The 27,681-nt window shown below is 36.5% G+C and overlaps 3 protein-coding genes across 3 annotated transcripts; all 3 read left to right on the top strand.

Annotated features, from left to right (window-relative positions):
* Window positions 1-262: 262 nt before the first annotated feature.
* LOC108173217 (uncharacterized) lies at window positions 263-1,809 on the top strand. Its single transcript, XM_017331888.3, has 4 exons — window positions 263-423; window positions 632-690; window positions 805-1,531; window positions 1,737-1,809. The coding sequence occupies exons 1-4, from the start codon at window positions 263-265 to the stop codon at window positions 1,807-1,809; spliced, it is 1,020 nt and encodes a 339-aa protein (XP_017187377.3).
* Window positions 1,810-7,764: 5,955 nt separating this feature from the next.
* Window positions 7,765-11,360, top strand: LOC103433584 (putative receptor-like protein kinase At3g47110). Its single transcript, XM_029101246.2, has 2 exons — window positions 7,765-10,543; window positions 10,744-11,360. The coding sequence occupies exons 1-2, from the start codon at window positions 8,911-8,913 to the stop codon at window positions 11,196-11,198; spliced, it is 2,088 nt and encodes a 695-aa protein (XP_028957079.2). The 5' UTR covers window positions 7,765-8,910; the 3' UTR covers window positions 11,199-11,360.
* A 6,704-nt stretch (window positions 11,361-18,064) lies between these two features.
* On the top strand, window positions 18,065-24,736 carry LOC103433589 (probable LRR receptor-like serine/threonine-protein kinase At3g47570). Its single transcript, XM_008371854.4, has 4 exons — window positions 18,065-18,369; window positions 20,199-20,472; window positions 21,195-23,920; window positions 24,022-24,736. The coding sequence occupies exons 3-4, from the start codon at window positions 21,196-21,198 to the stop codon at window positions 24,456-24,458; spliced, it is 3,162 nt and encodes a 1,053-aa protein (XP_008370076.2). The 5' UTR covers window positions 18,065-18,369; window positions 20,199-20,472; window position 21,195; the 3' UTR covers window positions 24,459-24,736.
* Window positions 24,737-27,681: the final 2,945 nt, after the last annotated feature.

Here is a 27,681-nt window from a genome sequence, read left to right on the forward strand (position 1 = left end):
CATGATAGAAGATTATGTTTCCACAACTAACATAACTCTCACACTTGCTACAAACATACTCTTGCGTGAGTTAAACGCACTTTTGGTTCAATTTAATAAGAGTATAAAAGAGTTTGATTTTCCCCAAATGACAAGAGGAATTAAATCAAGTTCAGGAATGACAAGATGTATTGAAGATGAAATATCCATAAGTATTCCACAACAAGATCTTGATGCAATCAAATGCTTAAATGATTACCAAAGAAGTGCATTTGACACAATAATGGGTGCAATTCAACGATCAGAGAATGCAACATTTTTTGTGGATGGTCCTGGTGGAACTGGAAAAACTTACTTATATTGTGCATTGTTAGCAAGCTTGAGAAGGTTGGGGCACATAGTATTAGCAATAGCATCATCTGAAAGTAACTACAATATTGCCTGGTGAGAGGACAGCCCATTCTAAATTCAAGATACCACTTAGTCTCAATGCATCATCGATGTGTTCAACTAGTAAGCAATCTGATTTAGCAAACCTAATACAAAAGGCAAAGACAATTATCTGGTATGAAGCAACAATGATGCATCGTCATGCATTTGAAGCACTTGATCGGACGTTCAAAGACTTAATAGATATTGACTTACCATTTAGGGGGAAGATAATGATATTTGGAGGAGACTTTCGACAAGTTCTTCCTGTTATCCGGAAAGGTACCAAGTCCGAACTAATCCAAATTAGTGTCGTTAAAGCATCATTTTGGCCACAGGTAAAGATTTTAAAACTCAAACAAAACATGAGATTCATAAATGATCATGAATTTTTAGAATTTTTACTTCGTGTTGGTGATGGGAATGAAGATGTTATTATGGACAATATGGTAAAACTACTTGAATGCATGGTGATACCATGGGAGAGTGAGCATTCCATTAATCTTTTAATTGCTAAAATCTTCCCTGATTTAGAGGATCATATAAATGATGCAACATACATGGTGGAAAGGGCAGTGGTAACTCCTACAAATGAAGACGTTGATATGTTGAATGAAAAGATAATCAATATGTTTCCAGATTTAGAAGAGACAATGTATTCATTTGATTCAGTTGAGGATAACCCAAGGAATTTGTATCAGCCAGAGTTCTTGAATTCAATTTCACTTGGTGGTTTGCCTCCGCATAACTTAACTCTGAAAAGAGGTGCTCCAATCATGCTTTTAAGAAATATTGATCCGAAATTAGGATTGTGTAATGGTACAAGATTATTGTGTCGTGGTTCTTACCAAAATCTTATTGATGCTGAAATTCTAATTGGACAATTTGCTGGATCCAGAGTTTTCTTACCAAGAATTCCTCTTAAAAGTACTGATATTGCTGGGCTTCCATTTGAACTTACAAGAAAGCAGTTTCCAATGATACTAAGTTTCTCTATCACTATAAACAAATCTCAAGGTCAGACAATACCACATGTGGGCATTTACCTTCCAGATCATGTCTTCAGTCATGGACAATTATATGTGGCTTTATCGATAGGGGTCTCAAAATCAACCACAACCATGTTAGTAAAAAAATGGCTTCATAGTAGGCCAAGAAGGTGTATTTACACGGAATGTGGTATACAAAGAAGTCTTGCTTCATTCCAGCTAATTATGGTGATTTCTAATAGGTAACAACTTTATTAACGATAACCTTTTAGTATGCATTTCTCACTTATCAATTAACTCTTTTTATTTGATTTTTAATTTTCTAACTATCGTTTGTAGATTGGCAATGAAAATGTGGAGCCTCAATCATGAACAAATGGGTGGAAATTGCAACATTGATGTTAATATGTAAACTTTCTTTCCAAAAGAAACAGTGACATATAGACTTCATGGGTATTGTGAATAATGTACGTATTGTGATGTAGGTTTTATATTTTGACATTTAAGTTGTTTTGTATTTTGCTACAAGTACTAAATGTTTTCATCTACTCTTCTTTTCTTTTTTTTTATTTACATCTACTTACTATTGTTCATGGATTTTAGGTAGGAACTTGCATCCAAAATCCCACATTGTTTGACAATTGCATGAATAACATTTAAATCATTATGTTATGCATAGTAAAAACGAAAAACATGACAACTTTTTAGGACTTGCATGGTAAAGAAAAAGTTCTTCTTTGCACAATACATTTAAAATATATTTTGACAATTAGAATGAAAAAAAATTAACTCAATACAACTTTAGGGGCACGTAACGCCAGTGATGCAAAAATGCCTCTCGTGCGTGCGGAGAGGCTAGTCTTATCTTTAATTGCGATCACTACAACTTTATCTCAGATATCCTCATTCTTAATCTTGTCATTTTTCATGTGCCCACACATCAAACAAAGTATTCTCCTCTCTGCTGCACTCATTTTTTACACGTGTTCATACTTGACCACCCAATATGACTTTTCACTAAACAGAAAATTTAAGGGAGTTTTGACAAAACACTCCTGGTACTGTTTACTTTTAACGAAAACCCATATTTTTACCTTTCTCTGGTACTATTCACTACACCTTTATTTGTCATTTTTCATTAAAATTAAAGTTTTTTTTTAACTTTTCGTTAGTTTTCCTAAAATTTAAAGCTGTGATCAGAATGGTGACGTGAACTTTATCCCTAATAATCGTGGGGGACTTTCCTAAGTGTATCACATCAGGTAACCAATGGAAAGTATTCCTGCAAAAATTCTACAGCATCTTAATCTTTGGAATGCTTCTTCAAACAAATACGTGCCACAATTAGGTAAGGAAAAACAAGATGGTGATGTGCTACAATTAGGCAATGAATTTTTTCCAACCTATCGCTATAAATTTTTTCCAATTTCTACCTATCACTATAAAGTTTTTCCAATTTCTACTTCACCTTCCAAACTATCTTATCTTTAATTGCGGTCACTCCCACTTTATCTTAGATATCCACATTCTTAATATTTTCCTTTTTTATATGCCCACACATCAAACGAAGTATTCTCCTCTCCGCTACTCATTTTTTGCACGTGTTCGTACTTGACCACCAAATATGACTTTTCACTAAACAGAAATTTTAAGAGAGTTTTAACAGTACACTCCCGATACTGTTCACTTTTAATGAAAAACCATATTTTTACCTTTTTCCGGTACTATTCACTACACATTTATTTGTCATTTTTCATTAAAACTAAAGATTTTTTTGAACTTTTTGTTAGTTTTTCTAAAATTTAAAGATGTGATCAGAATGGCGACGTGAACTTCATCCCTAATAATCATGGGGGACTTTCCTAAGTGTATCACATCAGGTAACCAGTGGAAAGGATTCCTGCTAAAATTCTACAGCACCTTAATCTTTGGAATGCTTCTTCAAACAAATATGTGCCACAATTAGGTAAGGAAAAGCAAGACGGTGATGTACTACAATTAGGCAATGAAGAGCAAGATGGTAACCTATACCTACTATTATGACAGGTTTTAAGTTTCAACCTATCGTTATAAATTTTTTCCAATTTCTAGTTCACCTTCCGAACCATTGTATCTTTAATTTCGGTCACTCCACTTTATTTCAGATATTTTCATCCTTAATCTTTTCCTTTTTCATGTGCCCACACATCAAACGAAGTATTCTCCTCTCCGCTACACTCATTTTTTGCACGTATTTGTACTTGACCACCCAATATGACTTTTCACTAAACAGAAAATTTAAGGGAGTTTTAACAGAACACTCTTGGTACTGTTCAATTTTAACGAAAAATCATATTTTTACCTTTCCCCGGTACTATTCACTACACTTTTATTTGTCTTTTTTCATTAAAACTAAAAAAAATTTTTTGGACTTTTCGTTACTTTTTCTAAAATTTAAAGCTGTGATCAGAATGATGACGTGAACTTCATCCCTAATAATCGTGGGTGACTTTCCTAAGTGTATCACATCAGGTAACTAGGGGAAAGTATTCCTGCTAAAATTCTACAGCACCTTAATCTTTGGAATGCTTCTTCAAACAAATATGTGCCGCAATTAGGTAAGGAAAAGCAAGACGGTAATGTGATACAATTAGGCAATGAAGAACAAGATGGTAACCTATACCTACTATTATGACATCTTTTAAGTTTCAATCTATTGCTATAAATTTTTTCCGATTTCTAGTTCACCTTCCTAACTGTGAAATCCCGTCCCTGAATTTCACTATTGCAAATTACGTATGTGTATTAAGGAGTTATTATATTAATTTTGGGATTTGTATTAATTGTAGAGTGTTGAGATTGTGTATTCAAAAGATATCATGGTGAAAAAGCTACAATTAAAAAGTTGCCCTTAATTAATTAAGGAGAAAAACAAAAGAAAAAAAAAGATTAAAGAAAAAACCATGGGGGGTGGTTGAAAAAAAGGGGGAAATGGAGAAAGAAAAAAAATAAGGAAAGGAAGAGGAATTTGGGGAGAGAAAGGAGGGAGGCTTGGCCAACGGGAAGGAGAAGGAGAAAGGAGGAGCAGCCAATCAAAACACAGACCAAGGAGGGGAAAAGAGAAAGACCCGAGTTAGGTCGTTTTTGACCCGCGAACCTCCATTTTTGACCTGGCCATATCTCCTTCATCCGAACTCCGTTTTGGGTGATCTTGGTGTCCATGGAAATCCCTTGATGAGCCCTACATCTTTGTAGTGTTAGATTTCCCAATTTCATTCCCATTTTTCCAGTTCGAAGGCACAAACCCACGGGTATTCCGGCCGCTTTATTCCTTTTTCCGGTGGCTTCGGCAATTTCACCGTCCATGACCACCACTAAAAGACTTCCCTCAACCCCAGGAACAAAGCCCAAGTAGTGTTGGAGGCGTCAAAGTTCGATTGGAAGCCGAATCAAAACACACCCTTTTCTAGGGTTTCGGCGGGTTTGAGTGAAATTGAAGTGTTTCTCGGCCAAATTGGACTTGGCCACAGGTATAAAGCTTGCTCTACTCTTTGAGATCTTCATTTCTGTAATTTTTGGTAATTCTTTAAAAATAGTTTAATTTTCCAGCAAGTCGGGGCGGCCAACCGCCACCCGCGGCGACGCGTGTGGCGGCGACCTAGCCAGTGGGCTGACGATGTCCTTTTAAGTTCAATTAGATGCCCTGATTTCATAATTGATATCCTTATGATATGGTTTGATTGTTTGAACCTAATTTCATTACGATACGTGGTTAGGTCAAAAATATGATTCGATGATCCGACCGTTGGATCGTCACCAAACCTTACTGCGTGATATAACATAATATTTTTGGATCATAGAAACTTACGGATCGAGAATCCGACGTACGGATCTTCCCTAATTGGATTTCTAAGTTTGTAAAATTAAATGTCGACCGCCACTTGAATTTTGAAATTGGGGGAGATCCGACCGTCGGATCGTGTTGAGATTTTAGTATGGTGTTATTTGAGCATAATGTGGACTTTGGAAAGTTACGGATCTGAAATCCAATGTGTGGATCTTCCGGATTTAATTGTGTAGAATTGTGGACCCTACCTTTGATCGAAAGTTGACTTTTGATCAACATGTCTCGAAACGTCCTAATTACTAAAATTAGTACTACAGGGGACTAAGTGAAGTCTAGTGGGCCTACATTGGTTAGATAGCGACTTGAATATATAAAATATGATTATTATCTTAATTTCTTATATTAGTATCATTTGATAATATGAATTGGTCTTATAAATATGATTTTTATTGAAATGTGATTTTATATATTTAGCCATAGACCAATGTTTATTAAACATGATTTGGATCGTGTACTGTTGATGATTGCGATATGTGATTTGACTTGCATATTTGAAAGGTGGTTGATTTGCATAGATGGTATGATATGATAAAATGTGAGTGACTTTAATATATGTGATATAGGTGATTTCCCTGTTTTCATAATTATTGTCCTGAGTGGATATGAGATGGTTTATGATTATATTTCCTATAAAATGTTTAATTTTTATATTTAGCCATCGTTGTAGTTTTATGATGTGGGAATTGAAGTGCATATTGGGAATATGTGTTGTTTTGTATGATTAGTATGTTGTGTATGATTACTTTTATGACAATGTGATCCTAGAATCCTATTAGAAGTATGTTGTAACACTTATATGCTTGTGTAACATATTAGTTGGTGGCCATGAGAAGTGAATATGGTAGGTGACTACGTTGTGATTATAGAGATGATGAGGTTTAGATATACCTGGTACATTCGGTAGGTACCATATCCACATGGATTCCGTTGAGTGATGGTCCGGAATCGTATCCTTATTTGGATTCCATTGAGTGATGGTCCGGAATCCCTTCTACTCCGCGATTCCGTTGAGTGATGGTCCGGAATCGTATCCTTGTTTGGATTCCATTGAGTGATGGTCCGGAATCGTATCACTTGACTTGGTGGTTTCTTGGATTTGATATCAGCTTCAAAAATGTAGGCTTGGCTTAACTGTGTCACTCTAGCCTTAGTTTTAATATAATTGTGAGCCATGGTTTCGAGAATCTTGTGAATTGAATTAGAAAAACTATTGGACGTCTGGGTGACTCCTTCAGGATTTTCTATGATTCGATTATGATTTCATAAGTATGAATTTAGAAGATATGGTTATGGTTGTTATTATTTTGGTCAAATGACTTAATTAATGTGGCTAGAGAATGGTATTGTGCTTCGTCGGTTCTTGATGTGATATATGTTGTGAATTGCGGTATCATGTTGCGATATAATGAATTATATAAAAGATGGAAGGAAAATCATGATTTTCAAGTGGGTTTGTTATGTAACCTTGAGTCTAGTAATTTCATGCTTGTCAAGTTCTACTGATTGACTGAGAAATGTTATGCCTTTCGGCTTAAACGGACTGTGATTTATGTCGAGTTATAGCGAAGAAGACGAACTACGAATGGCTTGATCCCTAATGAGGGTACGTAGGCAGTCTAACGAGGAGGTTAGATGCAGCCATAAAGTGTACGAAAAATTATCATGCATCTGGATCTTGAATTATACTTGGTACATATGATAAAGGCAGGGTATGTTGAGTTACGGGCATTTAGTGACGTCATGTGTTGATCTTGGATGTATGTCGGGATCGGGACGTGACACTAACCATCTTATCTTTAATTGCGGTCACTCCCACTTTATCTCAGATATCCACATTCTTAATCTTTTCCTTTTTCATGTGCCCACACATCAAACGAAGTATTCTCCTCTCCGCTACACTCATTTTTTGCACGTGTTCGTACTTGACCTCCCAAGATGACTTTTCACTAAACAGAAAATTTAAGGGAGTTTTAACAGAACACTCCTGGTACTGTTCACTTTTAACGAAAAACCATATTTTTTACCTTTCCTTGGTACTATTCACTACACCTTTATTTGTCCTTTTTCATTAAAACTAAAGTTTTTTTTGGACTTTTCCTTAGTTTTTCTAAAATTTAAAGCTGTGATCAGAATGGTGACGTGAACTTCATCCCTAATAATCGTGGGCGATTTTCTTAAGTGTATCACATCAAGTAACCAGTGGAAAGTATTCCTGCTAAAATTCTACAGCACCTTAATCTTTGGAATGCTTCTTTAAACAAATATGTTCCACAATTAGGTAAGGAAAAGCAAGACGATGATGTGCTACAATTAGGCAATGAAGAGCAAGATGGTAACCTACACCTACTATTTTGACAGCTTTAAAGTTTCAACCTACCGCTAGAAAAAATTTCCAATTTCTAGTTCACTTTCCGGGACCATCCTAGGTTTGTAATTACCATCTCAATTATTGTGGTCCTGCGGCAAACATTTTGGCTATGTGACAGATTTCTTCCTTTGTTATATACTTTCATCATCTAAAAGTAACTTGGCTTCTGATTTTATCCGTAACTAGAACAAAAAAAATGGTGCATTCACGTACCTGTTCTTGCAAGGTTTTCTTCAAATTTCTTCTCCTTTTATGCATGGCCACAGGTCTGCAATCTGCAACACTTTCCACTTATAGAAATGAATCCGATCACCTGGCGTTGCTAGACTTCAAGAAACGAATTTCTCAAGATCCTCTCCAAATCATGAGCTCATGGAATACTTCAATCCATTTCTGCAGTTGGGTAGGGGTTACATGCAACCACGCCAACAAAAGAGTCATGATTTTGAACCTGGAAGCTCAAAAACTGGTAGGCTCCTTATCACCTTTCATTGGAAATCTTACTTATCTTACTGGAATTAACCTGATAAAGAACAACTTTCATGGTGAAATTCCTCAAGAAATTGGCCGCCTACTGAACCTACAACATCTCAACCTTTCTTTCAATTCTTTCAGTGGAAAGATTCCAAGTAATATATCTCATTGTACACAACTAAGAGTGCTCGATCTTGTTCTCAATGAGATTATTGGTTCGATCCCAAACCAACTCAGTTCATTGTATCATTTACTTGCCCTAGGTTTTTCTGCTAACAATCTTACCGGAACTATCCCCGCTTGGATTGGAAACTTTTCATCTTTGGAAATTCTATCGCTTGCTATCAATAATTTTACCCAATGAGCTCGGACGTCTAACAAACTTGAGAAGGTTTGTACTCTGGGGAAATAATTTGTCTGGTACGGTACCTGCTTCACTCTATAATATATCATCCATATACTATTTCACTGTTGCTTCAAACCAGCTGCACGGAGAGATACCACCAGATGTCGGCATTACGCTTCCTAATCTCGAAGTATTTGCCGGTGGGGTCAACAAGTTCACCGGAACTATTCCACTATCATTGGCAAATGCTTCTAGACTTCAAGTGCTTGATTTTGCTACAAATGGTCTCACCGGGACACTCCCTGCTGAAAACCTTGCAACCTTGCAAAGCTTAGTTAGACTGAACTTTGATGAAAACAGACTAGCAAGGGGGATAACCGATGGCAAGGATTTTCTTGGTCTCCTCGCTAATTGTACGAGTCTAGAGGTGTTGGGTCTTATGGGAAATTATTTTGGAGGAGAATTGCCCGGATCAGTAGCCAACCTTTCTACGCAACTGAGAATTCTTACTTTGGGGTCAAATTTGATGCATGGCAGCATCCCCAATGACATTGGAAATCTTGTCAATCTGACTAGTCTAGGACTGGAAGGAAACTATTTGGGTGGTCGTGTCCCCGATGGAATTGGGAAGCTTCAGAAGTTACAGGGACTGCATTTGAATGTTAACAAATTTTCTGGGAGAATCCCTTCTTCTTTAGGTAACTTGACGTCATTGACAAAGCTCTTCATGGAAGAGAACATGTTTCAGGGAAGCATACCTCCAAGCCTAGGAAACTGCCAAAAGTTACTGGTACTTAATCTTTCAAGTAACCGTCTAACCGGCAAGATACCTAAAGAGCTTATTGGACTTTCATCCCTTTCAATCTCTTTGTCCATGTCGAACAATTCTTTGATTGGTTCGCTACCATCTGAAGTGGGAAAGTTGGTAAGTCTCGGAGAGCTAGATGTATCTAGAAACAAGTTAACAGGTCAAATCCCAGAAGCCTTGGGAAGTTGTACCAGTTTGGAGCGCCTTCACTTGGAAGGTAATGAATTTGAAGGAACAATCCCCCTATCTCTTATGAATTTAAGAGGCTTAGAAGAAATGGATATTTCGCACAATAACTTATCTGGGCAGATTCCTTACTTTCTTGGCAAGTTTAGAGTTCTTAAGGAACTCGATCTTTCTCATAATAATTTTGAGGGTGAATTACCTAAAGAAGGGATATTCTCAAATGCAAGTGGCATCTTAATTCTTGGAAACGAGAAGCTCTGTGGTGGCATCCCACAGTTACGTCTACCTGTATGCTCCATCAAAAAGCCCCATTCATCTCGAGGACTACGAGGCCTAAAAGTGATCATCCCTATAGCTTGTTCTCTTCCGTTCATAATTGCTCTATCATATTATATTGCCGCTTGTTCCATGGCGAAAAGGTCGAGAGGAAAATCGGTTACTTCACGTCCTCATGAAGATTGGAAATCAGGTTTCTCGTACTCAGAACTTGTTCAAGCAACTAACGGGTTCTCTGCGGACAATCTGATTGGTTCGGGAAGTTTTGGTTCTGTTTACAAAGGAGTAATCCCTAGTAATGGTGCAACAGTTGCTATTAAGGTATTCAACCTTCAACAACAAGGAGCTTCCAAGAGCTTTATTGATGAATGCAAAGCTTTGAGAACTATAAGGCATCGTAATCTCCTCAAGATTGTAACTGCCTGCTCAAGTATTGATAATCAGGGTAATGACTTCAAAAGTCTAGTTATGGAGTTCATGGAAAATGGAAGTCTAGACCTCTGGCTGCATCGTGGAGACAATGAACAACCAGAAGGTAAGAGACTGAGTATTATCCAAAGACTGAATATTGCCATTGATGTTGCTTCTGCCTTAGATTATCTACACAACCATTGTGAGATGTGCATTGTTCATTGTGATCTAAAGCCAAGTAACGTACTTCTTGATGAAGATATGGTTGCCCATGTTGGTGACTTTGGTTTAGCAAGGTTCCTCGTTGAAGCAGCGAATAATCCCACGACTCCCACACCAAATCAAACTGTCTCAGTTGGGCTAAAGGGTTCCATAGGATACATTCCTCCGGGTATTGTTTCTAAAGTCCTTGTTTTAGTATTCCTAATAACTTATGTCTCTATTGGTCAAAAAGATTTGCTGCTTTGTTATTTACTAGACAAAAGTATCTTCCCAATTTTAAATAAGATATGAACTCTAAAGTTTTTCCTCAATACATGAACTGTAAAGTTTAATTGACTATGGAATCCTAATGTATGTATTGAAATGCAGAGTATGGCATGGGAAGCCAAGTTTCGATACTGGGAGATGTTTATAGTTATGGGATATTGTTGGTCGAAATGTTCACAGGAAAAGGTCCAACTGATGACATGTTCAAAGATGGTCTAAGCATTCACCAATTCACTGCCATGGCTTTGCCTGACCACGTCAATGACGTAGTTGAGCCCTCATTGCTCCTCGAAACAGATGACGAGGATGATGACAGTGACAAAGATGATGCATACGGCAATAAAATACAGGAAAGACCAACAGCCAGATACAAGGATCCCGGCCCGGACAAAGCAAAAAGATTGGAGGAATGCTTGAATTCAGTGATACAGATTGGGATCTCGTGCTCCGCAATATCACCAGGAGAGCGGATGCTTATGAATGTGGTTGTCAACAAAATGAATGCAATCAGAGACTCATATCTCAACTTAAGGACAGGTGGAAGAAGAAGAAGATGATGATGATGATGATGATGGTGATTGCAATGTGCAACACAGGCTAAGTTTTTCTACCAATTCCAACCTATATATAGCTTTATCTTTATGCAAGACATTATATTTGTATTTATGCATGTGACATCATGTAATGTTGAATCAGTATTTTATCTCAAATTTTCTCAACTGCTACTTGTTTGACACTTTATATATATATATATATATATTTGTCTCTTCATAACCGAAGGGCTTCTAATTTGGCTAGTTAAGAACATTCACTCTTGCATTTGAATTCCGTAGTTCAATTCCCCTCACCTCATACAAGGGAATACTTACCAGGTCATGAGGTAGCAGCAAAGTTGCACACCACCGCAAATAAGTGTTTCCAGTAAAATTACTGCAATTTGAGTTTAAATAACAGTAAAAATAATCAACTCTACAGTAAGAATTCGTGTTTGATTTTCTTGAAAAGGAGGGAGAGAATTTGATCGGTCTGGGATTAAATTTAGCAAAAGATCCTTAAAAGAACTTTACTATTATTCCACTTTTCCACCGTTCTCATGTTTACATCAACTGCTCTTATTTTATTTTATTTTTTGGTAAAACATCAACTGCTCTTTCATTCAGAAAGAAAATTATTTCTTTAGCCTTTTGTATTTTCTTTATCTACGCCTATGATCAGACTTTAATCCCTTCCTTTCGGCCACTCTGTACCAAAATAATAATAATAATTTTATTGTAGACTTGGATTTAGCCAAAGAGAAATGCTAACAGGACACTCTCAAAAGTAACTGATCTCATACCCAATTGTTAATTTGTTCTCTCTAATCTATAGTCACCCCAATTTATAACTTCTCCAATCCCAAATACATAACATATCATAGAATATCAGCGTATAGCAGATGGCGCCATAACACATTGGTGGGAAACAATCATACTTACGCATCATTGTGCATATTCGGTCCTCACTAATTCTCCTTCCCATAATGACTAACTATTTAATCTAACACTATAATTTGTCAACAAAAAAAAATCTGCTTAATTATGAAAGATTTTATTGATATATTGTTGTATTGATATACCTACACTAAAAGAATTAGAGAATAAAGTAGTTGCAAATTCGTTATTCTCGAGTTTCCAATCTAAACTCTATTGATATATTAATATAAGGGTGGTGATATCCATACACACATTTTTACCTTGTCCACACCTCTGTTGATTTTTTGTCATTTAATCATCTTCAATTCATTTAATCTGACGACGAGATATGAGAGCGATGTGTGAAAGGTAAAAAAGAGTATGTGAATAGCACCACTCCAATACAAGAGGTTTTTTAAAATATCTCTACTAATTAATAAAACACTCATTGTCAACTAAAACCCTATGAAATTACCAATTTAACCATCTAATTAAAACAAAACATGAATAAGAAATATGGGGCAGAAATGTAATTTCACACAACCAAATTTTGATATTTTTTTTTCAAAGCCCCACCTACATGTAATCATAACATATCTATAAAATTATAAATAAATAAATAAACTCACTCCCACATTCTCTATCACTCTCTTCCTCTCTTCTTCTATTTCAAAAACAAAAATAAAAAAGTTTCTCACACACTTTGTGTGTGCCCATATGCTAGTATTAATTATTGAAAAAGAACAAACATGATGACAAGGGTCCAGACAATTGAATAATTAATGAAGGAAAGAAATCCTCTCATGATCTCTTCCACCAAAGCCCGCGGATCATCTCACAGCCCGTCCCGAAGTACAACTATCGACGATGTAAAATGACGATTTTATCCTCGAACGTTGAAATTGTAGTGTGTGTGTGTCATGCTTTTGACTTAGATGTTATTTTCTTTGGTTGATTGGTGAACCACGTGGAACACACACACAAACCCTCCTTCTCTCCCATGCCTTCCCTCTCTCTCCTTACTTTTGGATTTTTGTAGAAAACCCATACAAACGTACAGACAAACTCCAAGCTTCCATTTCAAGCACAGATCGACGTCAAGAAGGTAAGATTCAAACTCCTTGCAAGTACCTGTGTCACGCCCCGATCCCAACATATGTCGCAAATTGACACGTGGCAAAGAAAAAAAAACATTTGTTGAATATGACGTAAGTCCCTAAAAGATAAAGTACAAGAGTGAATCAAGGGTAACCTAACGCTCCACGTCTCTGATAACCGCACTGCTACCCCACCTACGGACTTCTCGGAGTCTACTCAAACCTATCACCTGTATGATCAGTGCCTACACCATCAGAATGGTGCATCGGGCAAACATCAACTTGATTAAGCTGTGAAGCTTGAGTGAGTGACAATAATACAAAGTATGTGATACAATAATAAAACCAGCCATCAATCACAATTTATAAACCTTGAATATAAATCATGCATGAGAAATTAATACCAAACTTTTGCAAATTCCGAATGAGTCACTCAGACATTTAACGATTCATCTGAAACAATCACAACATCTCACAACCATATTCTCATACAACACAATGAAAGATAGGGTTAGGGCGACATAGTTCGGCCGAAACCTACACCTTTGAAGCTATCTCAATCCAAACTAAAAAAATAAAAACTCAGGTGGATACGATCCCGGACCATCACTTAACGGATCGCAGAGTATGAAGGATTCCAGACCATCACTCCACGGAATCGCAGAGTATGAAGGATTCCGGACCATCTCTCAACAGAATCAGAGTGAAAATGATTCTGGACAATCACTCAACGGAATCACGAAAGGCCAACAACCATAATGTATAACGGCTCAAAGAAATGAGACAAGCACAAGTTACTTAATTTACAAAAACTCAACCAAGGGAAATAAAGCACAAATACTAAATGTAGAACGAATAAATGAAGCGGGAAATGAAACAATATTGAAGCAACAATTCCCCATCACAATGGGTTAACGGCCCACCACTAGCCTTCACATTTCATTACATCATGCCAATCAAACAAATCAAACCATATTTCAGTTTACATACATCAAATCTCATTTCATAACTTGAATCAATGGTTAAGCATTAAAATTAACAATTCCATAGAAAACATATATATATAACCAAGTCATATCCACACAGGATAACAATTATGAAAACAAGGTAATCACCAATACCACATATGTTAAAGTCACTCACTTATAGTCTGCGCTAATGCACCCTAGCACGAGAGTCAAGGCATCACGTTTTATCACCGCCTAAACAAGGTACAAGTCCACATTTAGATTTCCTTTGATAATTCATATACTTAAAAACTCTCATATGTCTCCCACAAAAACATTTAATGAGGAATCGAACCGTCATTCTAAGGTAGGGTCCATGATCTTATGTCACTTATTCCGTAAGATCCAACCACTAGATTTTCACTTGTAAGTCCCTAAGGTCCTTAAACAATATCTACCATAGCATACTAAAATTGGATGTAAATTCAATGGTAAGATCGTCAATTGTTAGAATAATCAAGTGGTGGACCTTATCAATAATATACTCAACCAACAACATTATCATAAATCGAATGTCACACATCGGGAAATTCGACTTTTTCCAAAAATTCTCAAATTTTACAAGAATGAAGTTCTCAACAAGTAGAGTAAACTTTATACCTGTGGCCGAGTCCAATTTGGCCGGGAAGGCCCTCAAATTGGCTCGCACCCATCGAAACCCTAAGGTGGGTGTTCTTCAATTCGGCTTCCTTGGTGTTCCAACGCCCACCCACCAGTTGGGCCTTGTTTATGAGTCCGAGGGAAGTTGAATAAGGGTGATGGTGAATGGTGATACTCACCGGAACGACGAATCGCCGTCGAGAACCCTCGGGTTCTCCAATGGAGTTCTATCCGAATTAGACCTAAAAAAACCCTTGATTTTTGGTGGAGATGGAAGGGAGAAGATATTTAAGCAAGTTACAGGTGAAGGAGATAGGAAAATCAGCTGAGAATTGGAGGAACTTACCTGAAAAGGGCCGGTTTTGAAAATGGTTTGGTGTGCACACGGGGTTCACCAAATGGGGAAGAAAGAAAAATGTCCCCTTTTTCCTTCTTATTTTGTCTCCCCCCCCCCACCACAAAAAAAACCATTTGATTGTTCTTTTTTTTTTTTTTGTTTGTTAAACTAACTTAACTTTTAATCCACATGTGGAAATTAAACAATTCCCACAATCTATAGTTCACAACTTCAAACGTCAGTAACTATATTGTTATAATTCGGACTCGCAAACGGTTTTCGCCTATGCGTTCGTGGGTTCGAGATCTATTTAAAAACACTAGTTGTAACTTCGAAATATCAACGAAAGATAAAGATTGATTAAGAAACTTCCAACTCGATAACTAATCAATTACTAAACTTAAAATTAACGGAATTAAAATTAACTAATAAAGATAACGTAATCGCGAAATACGAATTTAAAATATGAGATACATAATGAATGGTGAAATTCTGGGGATGGGCTTTCATACCCTGAGTTCATATATGCCATTTTTAGGACCTGAAAACCTCAAAAACCCCGAGAACTCTAACCTCCGATTTGGTGCACTGTTTATGCACATGTAAATGTGAAGGTTTCAGGTGATTTGAAGTTTGTCGGAAGCTTTAAAACATCCCTACGAAGCTCGGAGAAGAAAAACCAAGCGATTTGGACGTCAGGATCGTCAGTTTCAAGCTTGGCCGGTTTTTCTTGAAATTCTCCGGTGAGATCCCGTGGGATTTAGGTCCTAAAATTGGTATGGGTTTGTTCTACTTGTCCTAAGCTTCATTTTGATATATAATTCGTGAAATTTGGTTAAAAATCGAGTGAGATATCAAGGTTTTAAGATTTGCCCAGTTGCCGACGACGGTCGTCGAAGTCCTAAGGTTAGGGGTGACGGAATATTCCTAACAGCGTTGGTTAGTTTAAACGGATTTCATTACTATTTAACGGAATATTCCTAACGGCGTCACTGTTGCCGTTGGTGTGCCAGGCACATGCCCTGGCATGGGTGGCGCGTCTGACCGTGCCTTGGCCGGTGCGTGGGTGGTAGAAAATTTTTTCTAAAAATATGGGGATGTTCGTGAGGTTGTGTAGATCACGTTGGTATATTCAAACACCCCATTTAAGCATTGTATGAGAAGTTATTAGTTAGTATTGGTTAGGTGCTTAAAATTAACGTTTATTCAGTTAATTCGCATATAGGTGAGACTTATCCCGAGGACAAGTGCAGTCAATGGCGACTTGGGAGCTACGACCCTTCGACATACCAGTGAGTGGGCTTTTGGTTTTCAGTATATATTTATATACATGGTATTTTCCCAGAAAATACGTTTAAATGAAAGTATGCCTTGAATGCCATGCATATAAATTTATATTTTGTATATGAATTGAATTGTTTGCATATATACATAATTGTGGTGTTGTGGACGCTCAGGTAAGTATCAGATGAGTTATGTTTTGTTATGAGAATTAATGATTAATGGCATGTGATTGAATAACGTTGAGCTCATGTAACTGCACCTAGGGTGATGTGATTTAGCCAGATATATAGCACAGGCCTGTTATTGATGTCACCTCCTGCACCATATGCTCACATTGGATCCAATTTAGGTGCACAGCCTTGTCGTATAGACCATAATAAGTGGTTCCGACTCGTAGGTGACTAGCGAATTATTGCCCAGCTATCATGAGAGAGTAGAATTGAGCATAATTATATTACACCCAATCTTGTCGTACAGACCCCTTTTTAGTGGTTCCGACTTATGTGCAGTGTAGTGCCGTATAGGTCATTGTAGTAACTCCGACTAGATTGACTATTGAGCTAAGAATTCAACCGTACAGACTACCATAGGGGTTCCGGCTAATATGTTATATTTTCCATGAATTTATTCTCACCTGAATTACTTATTTTGTTATATCTTGGCATGGCATACTTATGATTATGAATATGTGAAGCATGATTTGAATTGATATATTTATATATATATATATATATATATATATATATATATTTACGCATATACTTATATTCTAATTCTGGGAAAATTATACATGTTTTACGACAAGGGATTAGAACTGTTGAGAAATGAAATGGTTTTGTAAAACATTTGTTTTTGCCCACTCACGTTTTTTTGTTTTGCGCCGCTCCAGGTTTTAGGTAAGCTTGCTGTTGGTGGCTTTGAGGACTTCGGCGGTTCTGACATATAAAAAAAATAGTAGGACATTCCTAGTACTATATAACTATTACTTGTCCTACTGGACTGCACCTAGACTTATTATGCTCTGATTAGGAGTATTTACATTTGTATCTTACTCCCAGCACTTCCTGTTTATTAGTGCACATTAGTAGCTTTCGGTTTTTATTTATTCGTATAATTCTTATCTTTATGGCTTCCGCACTGTGCACATGGCTATGTTACCCTCACATGGAGGCCAGCATGTCTTGATCTCGGTCGGGGTGTGTCAGATCAAGTGATCCAAACCCTTGAAATTTGATCCAACGGCTAAAGTTATTATAACTTTTAAAAGTGGCCTCTGTTTTCAACTGTTAGATCAAATTTCAAGAGCCTAAATCACTTGATCCGCAGGCTTTGGTGAAAGAGATCATTAATGAAAACATTGTTACTCATCACTCTCAAGTGATAATGATACACATCACTTTATTTATCACCATTTGATAGGTTTAAATTTTAAGATTTGTAAAATGAGTAGACATAAAATTCAAAAATTAAAGTAATTAATGTAACGAGCATTACCACCAATGTATTTTGATGATCCCTACTTTATTGACCACTACTTATGTATTTGTTTATTGCTTTCATTGCTCCACCTGATGATTTTCGTGAATCTTTATTTTATAAAAACAATATTATTTCTGATGCCAATATTTCTACTTCAGCAGCTATAGGTTTGCACTTTTATCGTATATGAAAAACGGCTTCAGTGATGAGAAAAATGCACCCATAATCAATCGGTGGGTCGCCTATCTACCGACAAACAATTTAAAGATCAAGATTAATAGCAGCAGTGGTACCAAGCTTTCAGAAGTTCAGATTTCTTATTTCTAGCAAACAAGAATGGAGAAAATCACAAATTTATAGCTGCTGCAGACTGCAATCTGTTGAGGGCATGACTTCATCTTCCCCTAGCTGATTCACAGAACAAAGCAACTCCAGTTACTAGTATTTCAATCAGGCACTAACTCTTCATTTAGGTCAGTTTTTCTATGCTCTTTGATTATTTCTGATAAGTTTCAACCCAAAATATTTTGATATATGTTCTGGCAATTCAATTTCGATGCACTGTTAACAATAGTTGTCTCTTTTTTTCTGGTTGAAAACATCTAATTCATCAATATAATACATGGATATATAAAAGTGTTGTGGTTAGGACTTACTACCAATAGTTTTTCTTAGACCAATTTGCGCAAAAGAATATTTGAATGTGACTATCACTTTGTCACATTATTCGAATTATTAACATATGTTTTATAATATGAGTGGACGATATAGTTGATATTTTTTGCCGATTATGAAACTCAATGACAAAGCTACATAGGCACAAGGAGGTGCGGCCACCCCTCCGGTCATTGGGAATTGTTATTGAGAGTGAGGGTTCCGTCCCTTCGATCTTCTAAACCTGCCAAAATCTAGGGTTGGTGCACTGCGCTACTGGATTTTAATTTTGGGTAATACTATGGAAACTTTATTTGTAAACAAAATGACATTGAAGTTGATGATTGAATTATTACTTAAGTGTTAATTAACGTGCTTAACTTTATTGATGACATCTCATTTAGCTTGTAAATTTAGTCTTTAAATTTAGTGTACTTAACGTTACTCTTTAAATTTCTCGAAGGATGAAGACGACATGATTTTGTTCAAAACTGACCTCGTAGTTTACTTTGTTTACGCTATTGGTTACAAAACTCATGGAATTTTTAATGGAACAGAATGGTTTGGTGGGCTCCCCTAGTTTCTCTTTAATTTTTTTTTTTATTTTATTACCGTGGGCTTTTTTTCCAACTGCACCATGATTTAGTTGATTAAACATTATTTCTCAAAAAACCAGCCCACCATTTCAATTATCTTCCTTCTCTCTCATTTCTTTAAGACTAAAGAAAAACCAAAGGTTGATCTTTGTTATTGTTCTTTTTTAAGAACAAAGTTTGGCTGTTTAAGAAAAAGCAAGAGCTCCAGCCCTCACCTAATAACGACTTGACAATTGTCCTAAAAATGTTATAAAAAAAAAGCTTGAACAAACAACTTGGACACTTTTCAAGTTGTTATTGAGTGAGAGTAGCCAAGATTTGTTCCTTTTTTATTCTTGTTATTATTTCTAGAGTTTAAAATTATTTTTTCTTATTTTCTTTTAATCTTGAGAGATGTTGACTTTGAGAATTTATTTCATGATATACAAAAGTTTTGTCAAGAAAATGATGTAAATGACTTTAAGACCGTTTTCTGCTAAGAGTATTGTCAAAACATCATTGCGTAACAAAATACGAGATAATGATTGAGTGATAGCTTTGTTTACATTTTTTGCTTTTACTGATAATAAGCCTATTATGCGACGTTTTTATGACATGAAACATCACCGTCAACAATTACAATTTGTTTGTATTGATGAATTATGAACAACATCAATATTGTCTAGTATCTAAAAGGATTTGATTGTGTACATTTTTTTGAAACCTTATACACTTTTAAATTTCGCCCAACCCCCGACAATTCCTGATTTCGCATGACACTTCACTTTCTTGACTAGTAGGCTGTGTTATATGATTTTTTATCTGTATTTCGAAGAGGATGAAACATTCGTGAAGTCAGTCATCATGATCGACTACTTTGATACCATCTCAAAAATAATGGGTTTGTGGTCAATTTTCTGTATATTCCTTTGTCTCTCTTAGGAGCTCTTTATGTTACAATCTATACAACTAATATCTAAAGATTATAATTTCTGCGGCTAGTATTAACTACATTTTCCCACTTGACAATATTTATAAGTAGTAACTAATGTTGACAATATCCATGTTGGCAGATAGCAACTATTGTTGATATCAGCTGCCCTTTTTGACAAAAGCAGCACCCAGAATCAATCAGTGGATCACGCTTATCAACTGACGAACAATTTAAAGATCAAGATTAATAGCAGCAGTGGTACCAAGCTTTCAGAAATTCAGATTTTTTATTTCTAGCAAACAAGAACGGAGAAAATCACAAATTTATAGCTGCTGCAGACTGCAAAATGTTGAAGGCATGATTTCCCCTTCCCCCAGCTGAGTATTTCAATCAGGCACTAACTCATCATTTAGGTCAGTTTTTCTATGCTCTTTGATTATTTCTGATAAGTTTCAACCAAAACAATTTTGATATATGTTCGGGCAATTGAATTTCGGTGCATTGTTGACAATTGTTTCTCTTTAATATAATACATGAATATATAAAAGTGTTGTGGTTAGGACTACTAACACTAGTTTTTCTTAGAACATTTTGCACATTGAATATTTGAATGTGACTATCACATCGTCACGTTGTTCATATTAACTAACATACCATATTAATCGTTTATAATACGAGTAGACGATGTTGTTCATATTAACTAACATACCATATTAATCGTTTATAATACGAGTAGACGACATGATTGATATTTCATGATCTCTGTCGGCTATGACACTTCACCTTCTTGACTAGTTCTGCCGATGCAGGAAATAAGCATGTAAGTCTTAGTTGCTTCTCGACTAGAAATCTTTTCTCCACAATCCAATTGAAACAAAATGCACATTCATATTCAACCAAATCACTATAATCATTTTTTGCATCGTAGAATAACCCTACAATTAGTCTAATCCTTGCGAAATTTTCGAAAGCAATTAGAACTGGAAAATGAGATCTAAATTTTCTGTCTCACGAGTTTTCCTAACATCGTATAGGACGTGAATGCTAGTCTGTCTATGTTGAATTCCTCTCCATGACTCTGTCCTAATCATGTATACAAACTTGGTTGCTGTTTTTTTATCTGTATTTCGAACAGGATGACGCATTCGTCTATGCACGATGGGAAGCAGATTTTGTCTAAATTCCTATATGGGTTCATTCTTTTATACATGAGCACAGGTCTGGAATCTGCAGCATTGTCAAACAGTACTTTTGGAAATGAATCCGACAGACTGGCACTGCTAGACTTCAAGAAAAGAATCACCGAAGATCCCCAACATATCATGAGCTCATGGAATGATTCCACCCATTTCTGTGGCTGGAGAGGTGTTACATGCAACAATTCCAACAAAAGAGTCCTGACATTGAAGTTGAATTCTCAAAATTTGGTAGGCTCCTTAACCCCTTCTATTGGAAACCTCACTTATCTTACTGGGATTAACCTTACGAGCAACGGCTTCCATGGTGAAATTCCTCAAGAAATCGGTCGATTAAGAAGCTTGGAATATCTCAACCTGTCTTACAATTCCTTCGGCGGAAAAATTCCAACCAATATGTCTTCTTGTACCCAACTAAAAGTGCTCAGTATTTATTCCAACAAGCTTACCGGGTCGATTCCTGACCAACTCAGCTCGTTGTTGAACTTAAATCATCTATGGGTTGATGAGAACAATCTCACCGGAACCATCCCTTATTGGGTAGGAAACTTCTCTTATTTGAAAACTGTTTATCTTGGCAGCAACAATTTACAAGGAATCATACCTAAGGAATTTAGGCGTCTAACAAGCTTGGAGAGATTCTCACTTCAGGGGAATAATTTATCTGGTCTGGTCCCTTCTTCAATCTATAATATTTCTTCCATATACCTTTTCGATGTTACTGAGAACCAGCTGCAAGGAGAGATACCACCAAATGTCGGCAATACTCTTCCTAATCTCATAGGGTTTTTCGCTGGGGCCAACAAGTTCACAGGGCGTGTTCCTGTCTCATTTGGAAATGCTTCTAGACTTGAGAGGCTTGATGTGTTCAGAAATTCTCTCACTGGGGCACTCCACGGTGAAAATCTTGGAAGCTTACGGAGCTTAGTTTGGCTAAACTTTGAAGAAAATAGACTAGGAAGTGGAAAACCCGGTGACTTGACTTTTCTTACTTTCTTGGCTAATTGTACTCGTTTGGAGACTTTAGGACTTTATGGTAATCGTTTTGGAGGAGAACTGCCAGGATCTATAGCCAATCTGTCAACCCAACTAATTAGTCTTACTCTGGGGGGTAATATGATACATGGAGTCATCCCTGAGGGTATTGGATATCTTGTAAACTTGACAGTCCTAGTACTAGAACATAACAATTTTGGTGGTACTGTCCCTAATACAATTGGGAAGCTTCAGAAATTAGTGGAGTTGTATCTGAATAGTAACAAACTTTCTGGGCCAATTCCTTCCTCCCTGGGTAACTTGTCTGCATTGACAAACCTCTACTTGGACTGGAATATGTTCGAGGGAAGCATCCCTCCAAGTCTTGCCAACTGCCAATTTCTACTGATACTTTACCTTTCTCATAACAATCTATCTGGTTCCATACCTAAACAGCTGCTTGCGCTTTCATCCCTTTCCATGTCTTTGAACATGTCTCACAATTCTTTGACTGGTTCACTACCATCCGAAGTGGGTGATTTGGTAAATCTCGCAGAGCTAGATGTATCAGAAAACAAGTTATCAGGTGAAATCCCACAAACTCTAGGTAGTTGTATAATGTTGGTGCGCCTGCATTTAGAAGGTAACAAATTTGAGGGAATAATTCCTCAATCTCTTAAAAATTTAAGAAGCTTGGAAGAGATAGATGTTTCGGGCAATAACTTATCTGGGCAGCTTCCTGAATTTCTAGGCAAGTTTACACTACTTGAGAAACTTAATCTTTCTCATAATAATTTTGAGGGTGAATTACCTAAAGAAGGGATATTTTTTAACGCAAGTGGCGTGTCAGTTCTTGGAAATGATAGGCTCTGTGGTGGCATCCCACAATTGCATCTGCCTGCATGCTCCCACAAAAAGCCCCATTCAACTCGAGGACTACTTGCCCTGAAAGTAGTCATCCCTATAGCTTCTTCTCTTGCACTCATAATTGCTCTATCATGCTTTATTGCTGCTTGTTCAATGGTGAAAAGGTCAAGACGCAAACCTGTGACTTTACGTTCTTATGAGGACTGGAAATCAGGTCTCTCGTACTCTGAACTCTTTGAATCAACTAATGGTTTCTCTATAGACAATCTGATTGGTTCGGGAAGTTTTGGTTCTGTTTACAAAGGAGTACTATCAAGTGATGTAGCAATAGTTGCCGTTAAGGTATTGAACCTTCAACAACCAGGAGCTTCCAAGAGTTTTATTGATGAATGCAAAACTTTGAAAAGTATAAGGCACCGTAATCTCCTCAAGATCATAACTGCATGCTCAAGCATTGACAATCAAGGTAATGACTTCAAAAGTCTAGTTTTTGAGTTCATGGAAAATGGAAGTCTAGATCCGTGGATTCATCCCAAAGGTGATGAGCAATCTCAAACAAAGAGAAAATTGAGCCTTACCGAAAGACTAGATATTGCAATTGATGTTGCTTCTGCATTAGATTATCTACACTACCAATGTGAAACGCCTATTGTTCACTGTGATCTAAAGCCAAGCAATGTGCTTCTTGATGAAGACATGGTAGCCCATGTTGGTGACTTTGGATTAGCAAGGTTCCTTTTGGAAGCTTCAAATTCGAACAATCTTGCCGCAAGTCAAACAATGTCAGCAGGTCTAAAGGGTTCCATAGGCTACATTCCTCCAGGTATGAGTTTCTATCATTTTCTTTATTGAGCCAACTCTGAAACAAGAACTAAATCCAAAAGGTCATTTGACCATGGCATTCTTTTGTGTATTCATTGGCAGAGTATGGCATGGCAGGCCAAGTTTCTATACTTGGAGATACTTATAGCTACGGGATACTGCTACTAGAAATGTTCACAGGAAAAAGCCCTACTGATGATGTGTTTATAGATGGTCAAAGCATTCACCGTTTCACAGCCATGGCGTTGCCAGACCATGTCATGGACGTTGTTGACCGTTCATTGCTCCTTGAAATATATGATCCGGATGCTGATGATGAAGAATACAACAATGAAATACAAGAAGGACCAATTACAAAATATCAAGATCGGAGCTCAGCCCAAGCGAAAAGATTAGAGGAGTGCTTGGTTTCTGTGATGGAAATAGGGCTCGCATGCTCTTCAATATCGCCCGCAGAGCGGATGCCAATGAATGTTGTTGTTAACAAACTGAAGTCAATTAGAGAATCATACCTCAATCGAAGACGAACACGCTACTGATGCTCAAGCAAGTATGTTGCCTAATTTAAACATGTATCCCCATATATCAGCAAGCTAGTATTCCACCGTTCGTTATACGTCAGCTCTAATTTTCTTTCGATATGTCTTTTAATTTAAAACCAATCTGCTTCGCATTAGAAGGCATTGCTCTCGTGTGTTTTTTTGTTTCTTCTCTTGCTTTGTACATTACACGTTTATATATTCAGTTCAAGCAGACGATGTGAGCTTCTGAATTTTTATGTCTATCTTTTGTAAACATATTCGTTAGTTGGTCCCAAGCTCGATCTTCCTTCGCCACTGAATATATCGCTTGTTAACTTTCTGTAAACCTCAAAATCAGTTACAACTTTCCATTCAAAATTGCTTCTTTCGGTATTGAATTCCCGAATATTTGAGACATTTGGATTATGATGGTAGAGTCTAGCCCATACTATTTATTCAAGATTTAGAAATTTAGAGTCTGTTTGGTATTCTACTTGAATCCAACTTTTAAACTCAAAAATAATTTTCAAGTTTTATGCCTTAAAAACTTGTTTGGTAGGACTATTTTCAAAAACTGAACTCAAGACTAACTTAAAAATATAGTCTATTATCTAAAAACATAAAAAGTGAGTTTTTAGAGTTTTTAAACTTAAACTCACTCATTTCTTTTCTCTCTCTTCTCCCCTCTCACTCCAAATCTATCTCTCTTTTCTTCTTCTCTTTATTTTTTTTACACATTTTTCGTCTCTCATCCAATCTGCTCTCTTCATTCTCTCGGTTCTTTCTCTCACTTATCTTCCTCTCTATCTCGTCTGATCCTCTCTCTTCTTTCTCTTTCCTTCAATTATCCCTTCCTTTCTTTCCTCCTCTTCTTAGACCTTTTTGTCTAGTTTAAGTCATAAGATTTAAAAAATTTAAATCGCAAACCAATCAAATTTTTTAGTCTTAAAAAAAGTTGTTTTCAAGAAATGTTCTTAAGAAATGTTTTGAGAAATGATAAAAAATTTCAAATAGAATACCAAACAGGCCCTTAGTCACTCGAAGCCCCTCGAGCGTGAAACCCTGTCTAGAACTCCAAAGAAATGCGCAAATTCTTTATTACTATGCTTATTTCATTTCTTGCACGCACCCTTGTTTTCTCCTTCAATAAAGTTCTCTGTAACTTACGTCACATTCATTTCATGTTTTGATACGACCTAGTATCTACTAATGGGAACGATTATATGACAGATTGTCTAACAAAGATACTTATGCTATGTTTAATCATATTTATTCTTGCACGCACCCTCTTTGGATATGCGTTTTTTAGGCATGTAGTAGTTTTGATATATATTTTTCTAAAATTGTCAAAAATAACTCATAGAGTTACGAATTCTCACATCATTGACCTTCCACCGCCAAGTTATACTTTATTATTTGGGTGTAGTATTGAAATTTCTCATCTTTTGCACCAATGGACGTCGTACTATGTTGAATAATAAATCTCATTTGATTGATGATAGTTAATTTTTTGTGTTAGATGGATGGAGGGGTCATCGGTGTAATAGCCTATAACTTTAAAAAAATATTTTTGGTTTGTCAAAAAAAAAAATCTTAAAAGGATGTCACGTGCTATACATACGTTGGAAGTTAAATTGTAGAGAAAATAAAAAGATATTGACTGAGAGGATTGATTGAAATTTCTGAAAAAGACAAAGTGGGAACCAATCAACCCCTCACTCGACATATTTCATATTTTTCTTTTTAGGTCATATCAAAACCTTACACTTAAAAATAAAGAAAACCAAAGTTTAATTGAACCCTTTTCTTATTTCCTTTGCTGGAGGGGGTTGATTTGGGCATACCATTTTCTCCGTAACAAACACGTGCTAGCAAGCTAGTAGTGGGCTTTATCAAGATTTCATATCTAATGGGTTTTGTGTATTATAGGCCCAAAAGGCTCTTCTAGCCATCTAAAGTAGGTTTTTAAGCCAAAATTCTCCCTGAGATTTACATAATTCCTCATTTTCGTTCTTGAGATTTGAAATCAATAGAATTGGTCTCTGAGTTTGTCCATCATCAATCATATTGGTCCTTCATTGAAAAATCTTCATTAAATAAGAATGGAATGATCGAAATACTCTTAATTTTTATCAAATCATTTTGGCATTGTTTATTAAATTGAGGGTATATTTGTTATTTTGATCCTTATTTAATATAATTTTGCACGAAATAACCAAAATGATTGATGGTGAACAATCTCATGAACCACTTATATTGATTTCAAATCTCAGGGGCCAAACGTATTATGTCAATCTCATAGATCATTTTGGCTAAAAAGCCAAAGAAAATTATAGGCACTTTCTCACGAAGTTTTCTTTAGTGTACATCAAAAGTGCAAATTTATGTTGCACATGTGAGCAACTAAATTGTTTGATCTAATTAAATTTAACGACTCTTATTTATATATATAATTTAGATGCGCACTTTTCATGTGCGAGAAAATTCAACTTTCTGGCTTGATTGAGTAATTGACTGGGGAAAGTTGCCTTAACTGGAGGCAAAGAATGCAAGTGAACGTGTCTAAAATCCGATCCAAAAGTCATTCAGTACTACGGTCTGGTGGTATTTCTCTTCACTTGGAAGTGAGAGGTCTTAAGTTTGAATCTCGTGGATGGCGAACTCGATACCAAATTAGGCTACCTATTGTGTGACTTAACCGAATTCTTCATCTCCTTAGTATAAAAATATTGACGTACTAAAAAAGTAAAAAAAATTCCGACCCAAAAATCAAATAATATTTTCAGCCAACCCAACCCAACCCAAGACCAGGTCCAGCTAACTAGTATTTTCATTTTCCTCGGGTCGATGACAACCCGGTAGCCCAGGCGGAAACCAAGGCCTATGGCCCATTTACCATGAAATTTTGCAAAGTTTTTAACATTTATAAATTACCAATAAATGACCATCAGCTGGGTCACGGACTCACGTGACACAATAACTGTCCAAAGAGTAACTCCACTACAACTATTTTTAAATAAATAAATTTCCAAAATTTTATGTGATCAAGTGAAGACTTGTAGACTTCACTTGTACCCATGAGGGGTAAGCGATGAGTTTTGGGGTTTTCTTCTTTATCAAGGACATTTAAATATTGCGAGGCCGAGATATCTCAAAAATATTAAATAATAATAACTGTTTATGAGAAGATGGAGGGTACTCAAAATAGACTGAACTAGAAGGACGAGAGAGGCTCATGTTG

The sequence above is a fragment of the Malus domestica genome, chromosome 04 (assembly GCF_042453785.1).
Source record: "Malus domestica chromosome 04, GDT2T_hap1".
Classification (NCBI taxonomy): domain Eukaryota; kingdom Viridiplantae; phylum Streptophyta; class Magnoliopsida; order Rosales; family Rosaceae; genus Malus; species Malus domestica.